The sequence below is a fragment of the Egretta garzetta genome, unplaced genomic scaffold, assembly GCF_000687185.1.
Source record: "Egretta garzetta isolate BGI_Z169 unplaced genomic scaffold, ASM68718v1 scaffold94, whole genome shotgun sequence".
Classification (NCBI taxonomy): domain Eukaryota; kingdom Metazoa; phylum Chordata; class Aves; order Pelecaniformes; family Ardeidae; genus Egretta; species Egretta garzetta.
In genome coordinates, this window is record NW_009259683.1 from 2136889 (window position 1) to 2147040 (window position 10152).

General features: G+C 40.5%; 1 protein-coding gene across 1 annotated transcript in view; it reads right to left on the reverse strand.

Annotated features, from left to right (window-relative positions):
- KAT2B (lysine acetyltransferase 2B) overlaps positions 1 to 10152 on the reverse strand; it is a 59558-nt gene that overhangs the window by 28091 nt on the left and 21315 nt on the right. Inside the window, exons 4-7 of the mRNA XM_009638582.2 lie at positions 7063 to 7208; positions 6476 to 6565; positions 4556 to 4737; positions 1581 to 1772 (exon numbers count right to left, since the gene is read on the reverse strand). Coding sequence (XP_009636877.1) covers positions 1581 to 1772; positions 4556 to 4737; positions 6476 to 6565; positions 7063 to 7208 — 610 coding nt within the window. The remainder of the gene's footprint in view (positions 1 to 1580; positions 1773 to 4555; positions 4738 to 6475; positions 6566 to 7062; positions 7209 to 10152) is intronic.

The window sequence follows — 10152 nt, forward strand, 5'->3', positions numbered from 1 at the left end:
GAGGTATATAAAAGACAGGTAGACAAAGTGGTTGGGGACATGGTTTAGCGGTGGACTTGGCAGTGCTAGGTTAACTGTTGGACTTGATGATCTTAAAGGTCTTTTCCAACCTAAACAATTCTACGATTCTGTGAAAGGAGGGGCCGGGGCAGCCGGGAGCCCTGCACTGAAACCAGGCACCGGCTCCATGCTCTGAGCGGCAGCTCCTCTGCAGGGTTCATGCTATGTAGCACCAGCAGAGAGACAAATGCTTCAGACAAGTACAGCCCGTAAAAGATTTAAAACGCTATTCATATTTCCCACAGATCATCAGCAAACAGTGCTCGTCTGTCTTTTTTTTCCCAGCAGAATATTAAGAGGAACTGCAGTGAATAATAATGCTTTTCAAATTATTTTTCTAGGCTGTAAAAGGCAGTGGAAACATAGGGGCGTATGCACACCTCCTTCCTCTGCAAATCTGCTCCTTGTATCAGTGCAGCGTTAAATCCTTTTTTATACCCGTTTCAGGGCCAGATCGTAATCCTATTCCCAGATATACCCAAGCATTCCTGTATCCATAACAGTCTGCCCCAGAGACAGTTTACACTTTTCAAAGCGGTAAAAGGCACTATTAGTAACAGCAGGAGCAACAAATCCTGGCTCTACCCAGCTTTGGAAAGCTCATGTTGTTTTTCATTCCCTGGAGCACCAACCCACTCTAGCCCCAGACAGCAGCTTGCGTAGCATCGGTGCCACCAGCTCTCCTGTAGGTTCAGTTCCTTTGCTGTTATGAGGGATAGACTTAAAGTATGGGCTAGAGAGCCAAGCCACCCTCACAAAATAAGGTTATTTTTCAAGTGATACACTATTCTAACAGGAAGCATACAATGAATGCCTCTGTCACCGCCACCACCCTTAACCACCAGCAAAATGTTTGAAATTAAGGACTGTCAAAGTTGAGCATGTTTCGAGACAAGTCATTCTCCCACATACCCCAATATGTAATTATTGTTGTTTAATTGTGAGAGATTGTCATCAATATTCAAGTACTGGAATAGGTGGTCAATATTAAATTAATGACTTTAGGATTCACCGATGCAGCTTTATCCTAACTACTCTCTTCTTTGTCATATGAACACATCTCTTCTGAGGGTGGGATGGCTACTTTGTTCCCTGTTACAATGTTGAATTAAACTGAAATTCTTAGGTGTGTATAAACTTCAGTACAACACTCCCTTTTTCACTGCTCCATCACAAAAGCAGAAGTGAGCATGTTTGGGAGACCTCGACCTATGTTGCTTCCAAGGATTACAGAAAAAGAAAGTAAGTGACCAACAATTCCTGCTAATAGGCAATAAGCACAATCCCCCAACAAGATGAATAATCCTTTTTACAAAGTAAAGCCCTAGAACAAAGCAAAACAAGTGGTTGTGTACACAAAATACACTAATTCAACCTATGGCAGAGAAGAAAGCTGCAGTATCTACTCATTACTGAATAAAAGGAGAAATGATTTTCAGCTGCTGGTAATTTTTCCATTTCCATGCCACAGTTGCATACTACTGGTTAACCTTGAATGCAGGCACATTGGGACCCCTTACTTTGGAAAATGGGTGAGGATTAGTGTTCGTTTCTCTTGAGGAAGCTTGTCTTTTTCTTGCCTGGCCTGCTCCAGCAGTTGCCGTCTCATTACAGTAAACACGGAGCGAAGCAATGTCCTACCGAAAACCTGGGTGGTTTCATACCGAGGTAGACTGTCACAGAACTGCGGGACATTGCAATAACAAAGCCACCTGTAAAGGGGGAAAAAAGCCAGATAATTATCACCCTCTAACATATGAATTAATGCAATAAAACCACCACCCACATCATTTATAATGCAGCTGAGAGCTACATGACCATATAAATCAGTTCCACAGCAAATCTGGACAGAGTTAAGCAGCATTTCTATTGCCCAGTTTTTTAAAGAAATGACAGCCAAGTACTTTTAAGTCTCCATATATTCTTTTTCTCTGCAGTCTAGTTTCCACAAAGTGCTCTTGTTCCAGACAGTAATCATAGATCACATAAAATTCGTGTTGATGTCAGGGATTCTCTCCACAGCTCATTCATTCAGCCTCCCACGTCTCCTGCCTGTGACTCCAAAGACCCTTAGCCTGGCCCATTTTCTCCTCTCCAGAACTTCCGCATTTCCCCACATAGATGCGAAAGGCGTGACACTTCTAACTGTCTCCACCCCAATCTGACTGGACTCCCACCCTGCTCTCCCACCAGCTGGCTTCTTCCCATTAAACCCTGACTCAATACCATTTCATTTACCAGTACCCCCCTCTGTAATGAGTTTTGCATTAAGAAGTACATATGAAAATACAGCATGTCATGTTACTCTTCTAGGCTGAGAGAGTTGGGCTTGTTCAGCCTAAAGAAGAGAAGGCTGCAGGGAGACCTGATTGTGGCCTTTCAGTACTTAAAGGGAGCCTATAGGAAAGATGGGGACAATCTTTTTAGCAGGGCCAGCTGTGACAAGACAAGGGGTAATGGTTTTAAACTAAAGGAAGGTAGATTTAGACTGGATATAAGGAAGAAATTCTTTACAATGAGGGTGGTGAAACACTGGAATGGGTTGCCCAGAGAGGTGGTGGAGGCCCCATCCCTGGAAACATTCAAGGCCAGGTTGGACGGGGCTCTGAGCAACCTGATCTAGTTAGCGGTGTGCCTGCTCACTGCAGAGGGGTTGGGCTAGATGACCTCTAAAGGTCCCTTCCAACCCAAAACATTCTATGATTCCTGGGTAAAGGGATCATGGTACTGAAGAGGTAGATCAGGAGTATGCTGACTATGTAGATCATGATATCTGTTAATTTTATAAACAAGATTTCCATATCTGCGTGTAAGTGAACAGTCAATGGTATCTGTAGCTTTAACAGAATCAGACCACAACCATTACAAAAGCTCCAACAATTAAAAAAAAAGTTAAGAATTGGATGCAAACAGACTGTGCTGGATCCTGCACTGTTTTTCTCATCCAGACCCAAAGTACAGCCTGTCTCAAAAAGTTCTCCCAAACTCTTGTGTCTTAATCTTTGCAAAAGAGTTGTCAGATACAGATGTTCACGGACCTCTACTCCCTGTTCTTGGCTGATAAAGCACACCTCTCCAAACACAAGGATGCCTGTGAAACTCATGATATTGTTTCACTCATATCATCAAGTTTTCAAATGAAGCCGGCGACCACAAGAATTCGCGGGGTGCACCCATGGCACACAGCGGCTTCCTCAGCCCCCTGGGCGGTGCCTTGAACGCCGCGGAGGGGAGAAGCTCACGCTGACAGGTTAGATCAGACAGAAAGAGTCAGTGCTCTGGGTCAGGGGGAGCCTTAGGGACTGCAGGCAGGAAGGTTTGAGAAACAGCAAGTCACAAAATTATAAACGATAAAAGCTACCAGCCGGAGCCAATGCTAGTTATTGATTTCTAGTAAAAGTTGACTCCAACCAACCCTGGCTATCTGACATCCTTCTCACAAACAAATGGAGGGCACAGACACACCAAACATGGTCTTAGGAGCCCCATGGATTGTCAGTAACTGTCCCTTAAGCCAGGTAGGTACTTGAGGTGACAGGTGATCTGAGAGCATCCTGGTCGGACACAGGCACAGCACAGTCTGCCCTAACACCAGCCACTGTCTCAACTCACACCAGCACTCACTGTTCTCTTTCACGGAGCTGTATTCTCAGAGGAAAGGCCACCAGAAAAGCAGGCAGAAGGCAGCGCTCATCCTCAACCGAGAAAAACGTCCCTGGCTGTTCCTAAGAACAGGGCTGCCGACAGAGACGTTGGCCAACTGCTGCCCGTGCCCGCAGGCAGCGCGCACGTTAACTGCTGCCTGCACCGGCAGGGACCTCAACTGCTCTCCCTCTGCTAACCCAAAAAGGCGTCGCACTGTTGCTAGGAGAAAAGCAAAATTAAAAGAGACCCGGCTTTTTAACCTAGCTCTTCTTCCCCCGGTGACTGAGTTTTCCTTTGAATTCTGACAATGTATTAAGAGGCCATAATAAGAACTACCATTTTAAGGTACCTGATAGTACCAATTCACCTTTTAGCATTCAAGTACCGACAAAATTATTTTAATTTTTCAAATCTTCCAAGATTTGGTTTCAACCTGTGATGCTTCGCAATGCTTAATGGTATCTTTCTTTTTTTTTTTTTTTTTTTTTTTTTTGTTGAATAACAACCCGGCTGAATTTTTGAAATTATTTTGAAATAAGGGTCTTACACAAGGCTCATATCTTAAGAAGACCGAGAGCAACTTTGCAAAGACAGGAGCTGCAAAAGCATTGTTAGGTACAGATGTTCGCAACCTCTACTCCCTGTTCTTGGCTGATAAAGGACGCCTCTCAAAACACAAGGATGCCTGTGAAACTGATATAGTCTCACTAAAATCGTCAGGGTTTCCTATAAACTCCATGACTGCAAACATTTAAAAGGTGCACCTATGGCGTACAGGTACAGATGTATTCCTCAAGTGTGTACACCCCATATTTGTAAGCGAGACTTGTAACAAGCAAAGCAGCGTTACCTGGTATAATTCACTTTATATCCTGCAATATCGTCATTGGGTGATCTTAGTCTTCGCTGAGAAGGTGTCTCCAGATGCCAGTAGTTAATGCGGTTCAGAAACATTTTAGCCAGTTCCACTATCGTTTGCCTTTCCTTTGAGGGCAAGTGGCTAAATTTGTACTGCACAAAATTATTCACCCCCTTAAAACAGAAGAAAACAATCTTTACTTATTTAGCCATAATTTTTGTAGGACCGTCCCTGAACATTCCTCACTTTATGTTTATTAACCCTGAACTTGCATTACATGGGAAAGAAAACAAATGCCGGAGACCATGAATTCCTTGCTCTGTTACTCATGTAGCTGCCACAAGCTGGTTCCCCTGAATACAGCAGCAAGTACATCCAGGTGCTTTTATTCTATCCACCTCCACCACCTGACTTAAAGGGAGAGAAGGAAAATTCTTTATTTTTCCTTGCTACTCTAAGTGAAAAACTTTGTTAGGGAACAGAGAAAGATCCAGTAGGCTTTCTTCTATACGCTCACGTATGAGCAATTTTGCTGATAACTGTGCTGCGTGATTTATTTCCTCTGTAAATCAAGTATCACCTACGAATCTCTCCAGCTACTTTTCAATAGTAGACTAGGGCTTGTGGACTTCTAGTTAAGTTTGTGTCTACACATCATATTATTTCTTCAAGAAGTGCCAGTATTTCACAAGCAGGTCCCCTCATTGCACTTTCTGTACTGTCCACTTTAAAAAAAACTACTGAAGATAGTTGAAATGTGTGACTAAAAGTGCTGCAATACATATATATTATAAATCAAGCATAACACTGCTGCTTAGCAAATAATTTTGTGTGATTGAGCTGCTGAACTGCTAAAAACAGCATTGAAAATATCAGTCTATTTTAAGAGAAAATTATTTCAAAATAAACTGTAAGAAGAATTACCCTTTCATCTCTGTGCCTTTCCTTTCTTAAGCTAATTGAACAGTATGACAAATGTGACAAAAATTATATTGTACAAAACCTTTTAAATAGTTTTTTTTAAGGACTAGGAGTGTATGGAGATTACATACACTTATTCTTTGATTATACTCAAACTAAAGGAGAACTGAAGGTGAAGACTTCACAGAAATTCAGCAATAAAGTGTTCTGATTTTCCTAAATTGTAAGAAGTGAGAGTTGCAAGGAAATAATTGCTACACATAACAGCCTTCACATTTTAAGTATCTTGTTTAACAATAGAGCATCCACTCATCCACTGATGGGAAAACACTGAGCTCCTGTTTCAGCGAGGTATGTGAGCCTCCGCATAGTCTCACGGGAGCTAATGGGCCCACTTGTGCACCAAAAGTGCATTCTCAGAAGCTTACTTAACCAAAATCTGAATTTGTCATATGCTCTTTATCCATTCAGACTTACAAAAGCCTCAGTTATTCTTTGGTTTCGGCTTTGTTTTTTGTTGTATACCCTTTGAAAGAGAAGGCTATGATCTCACTGGATCAGACTGTAACATTTTCATTGATTTACAGAAGACAAGTGCCATTTTAATATTGGATTTCAAAACGGCAACAGCATTTTTCATCACTTGAAACAAAGAAAGATTAGAAGTGACACACATAAAAGTAGTATTTTAAGTTCATTCTCTAAAACCACAAAGAGTCAGTTTCATTAACTGATGAGAGGAGTCAAATAATGTAACTATTGTACCAACGCTAAAGGAGAAGCAGCAGCAGAAGTCTCTGACAGTCCCCTACTTTGTCCCAAGTAATACACAGAAACATCTGCAAACTGCCTAAAATGCCATGTTTTTGAAAACAGTGCCTGCGTTTACAAAAGAAACCCCAACAAAACCCCAAACAAACAAAAAAAAACCCCAAAACCCCATCAAATCAAAAAATCCCACACCAACCAAACCCACGGGTTGACTGTTACCTGTTCAATGCTAGGTTTCTCAAATGGGGGACTTTCCAAAGATCCTTCCACTACAGGTTTTCCCATCTGTAAAATGCACTTCCTCAAAAGCTGTTAAAAATATACAATTTTTTTTAAAATTAGGATATCTGCATACATAGGGTCAATAGAAGTCACAGGTGCACAGCACACACAACAACAGTGTTGAAAATCTCCCAGCTTGTTTAGTCATCTACATTTATAGCTACTAAACTTTACTGTGAATTCACCTTCTTTGAAATGCATATGGGAGGCTTCTCTGAGCAAATGTAGGCAGCTAAGTTAGCATTTATGTCAACTGACTTTTCCTGGTGTGCAGGTGAAGAAGGTAAGGCTTGCAGGTTGCACGGTTTATAGATGGGACTTAGGGTCAGCTCCTAATCATCAGGATGACTTTTGGAGCAAGATACGGTACACCGCAAGTACCACAACGTCTAGTCCTTAGTTAGCCACTAGAGCATCACACTAGAGAAAAAAAGTCCCACCAAATAAAGTCAATAGGTGCATGAAATTGGCTTATGCATGAGAAAGTGAAAAACACAAGAAGATATTATGCAAGCTCAGCTTACTTTGAACAGGTAGAAATAAACTTGCTTGGTGTCTGCATCTTCTTCTTTGTGGACACAGGTGAACAGATATTCCACATCCAATACAATCCCCAGGAGCCTATTCATTTCTTCTTCAGACACATTCTCCAGGTGAGAAACATGAGTAGCTAAACGAAATAAAAATCCAAACCTGTAAAAAGCCTACTGAGAGAACTGGTAGCAGGAGTATTCCCCAGAATGTCTCAAACTAAGCCCTAGTGGTATGGCACTGATCCTGTAATAGCCTATTTAAACAGAATGTCTCATCAGAGGTAACTGAAATATATGTCATATCGGAGCAATTTGTGAAGGTAGTCCAGGGGGGGTAATCCAGCAGAGGAATGATGGCTGGTTGGAATCACAGTGTCTGTTAACACTTAAAACAGACCACAAAAGCCCTTTCTGTATTAATACGTTTCAATATATAAATAACTACATATATTTTTGTCCTAGAGCTATGCTGCTGAGACAAAGTTTCTTGACTAAAGAAAACAAATCCATAATTCCCATCAATTAGGTAATCCAGTTGTTGATACAAGTAGCACCTTATTCCATGAAGATTAAAAAAAAAAAAAAAAGCTCCAAAAATAGCCTTTTTGTTTTAAACTGGACATTACTGGCTAAGTCTCATACTTTCATATCATGTAAAGTCAAAGTATGAAAATATGCTTTTTGCATGCTATATTAAAAAAGCCTTTGCAGATTGTACATGCTCATTTGTTCAGAAGTCTCCAAAAAAGCATCTTTCAACACATCATAATTTCCAAGCGACAAACTCCCTTTTATCATCTCCAAAGGTAAATACAGTTCCAAATTCGTAACTTTCAAAAGCTTCAGGTTTGTACAGGTGAAGCGGGGCATTCATTTCAAGCTGGTTTGAACAACTGGCCCCAGGAAGAGAGAAGGCAATTTAAAACAAGAAGTCAATTCCCAGAAAGAAGGTATTTGCATTACAAAAAGCAATGATCTTCGCTGACTCCAGGCCAATGTATATGGTATGCATATCCTTTCCTCTGAAAGGACAAAAAAATATCCTCTGTGAGAAAAGGAAAATTACTGTAAAAGTTGGGCATATTAGGTTTTTTATCTTTTAATAGCTTGTATCAGTATTTACTTCTTAAATAATTATTATATTATCTTAGATATGCCAGTGTGATTAGGCCTGGTGAGAAATTTTCAGCGTAAATCGGATTCCTGAAGGGGAGAAGAACTGGGGAGAAATAACCCTTGATTTGAAACCGGTCATATTTATTGGCCACCCAGCAAAGATGGTTTGTTTTGGAAAGTTTGGTATGACACTTGCCAAAATGTTTAAATTCAATATATTTGTGCAGCTTCAAGCAAAAAGGACACCATGGTTCAGAACGTTCAAAAGATGCCAGCAATCATTTCCACTTAAACGAACATTTATAATATAGTGTCTTAAGTTCTGAGCATATGCTCAGAACTGAAAGGGGGATGGTCATCATGGGCTTTCCTTAAGCACAAATATTCATCATTCTGGGCAGAATAAAACTATTTCATTTCTGTCCCTGAGCCAGATATGAAGGTTTAATATTCCCAGCTGTCTGTTCTGATCTTGTAATAGTAATAAATTCCCTCCTAGATGAGTATTGCATTAGAGATTGATAACACACTAAAGAAACCTCGCACTCAACTAACAAATGAATAAAAGATGAGCATAAGAAGCCATTTCCACACAGTTTCCGTAACAATACTGAAAGTTACCTTGACTACTTAGCGGCCATATTTAAACTTTTTATTAAACTAGAGAATTATTACCCATACAGTGAAAGTACAAGTAATATAAGCATATTACCAGCATGTATTTACTACCAGTTACCATTTACTATAGAGTCACCAATGCTGGTACATCAGTCCAAAAAGCTATCTTTCTTCAGATGCTCCCAGCCCATTCCCAAATTCTTGTGGCCGTTTGTAAATGTTTGTTTTTCTTTTTAAATCAAAGGTTTAGCACACTGACATCAAATGCTGAGTTACTCTTGACTAGAGTTACACAGTCCCACTCATCTGTGTTGCATAGACTTCTTCAGCTGCTGTTGTGTTCACAAAATAATAAATCTAAAAAAACACAAATCACAGGTATAGCTTGCTACAGCATACAGAAAAAGAAAGCAAGCAGAAAGAGCAAGGCCAATGCAATGATACAAAGACCTGAAAAAATAGCAAGTTAATTATTTTAGTTGTGCAAGTTCAATAAGCAAGCACTTGAGTGTATGAATCAGGAGCAGTTAGCAAACACACTCATAAGGAATGTGGCCATAGTCTCAGAATCAGTGTATACTTAAAAACACTACTACTGTACATAGGATAGGCAAACCAAGAAATACCCAAACATGCTATGTGAAGGTGCATAGCAGGAACTGAAGACAGTGCTGGGAAAAAAAGAAGAACCTGGGTATGTTCATAGTATACTAACACGTAAATTAACGAGTTTTAAAAGTACACTAGACTCAAGACTGAAAATTATTACCGACAGGAAAATGCACCCTGTAACACAGGAGAAACCAATTAAATGTAAAAGAGAAAAGAGCCTCTGACTATGTAACACCTGGTCTTGAGGCTGGTGGAGAGTGAATTCTCCCCGCACACATTTCGGTCACCACTTCACAGTGTTATGATAGTGACCCAATATATCACCCAAATAAAATAAATAGTCATTAAAAGCCCAGTATAAAGCCAAGCTGTGAGGCTGAGCCATGAACAGAAGAATATAAATTGTGGGTAAGTAGACAGAGATAAGCTAATAGGCACCACCAAACAGATTTATGCACCAAAAACTGCACTGGCTTGAGGATCGATCCATATCCCCCAAACCAGATGTCTCAAGCGAGGCTAATATCTAGGATTACCTTTGGAAGAAAATAATAAATAAAAAAAAAAAAGGTAAAACCCCCAAACATCCCACATTTTACATCAGGTATGGCTTTAACCAGCACAGGAATTTCCACATCGCTATTTCAACGGCTCTCCAAGGAAGAGAAAACGCAGCACCGATGATAATCTGAAGCCTGCACACCTTGTGGTCAGTCTGGTTTTAAAAGCATTCAG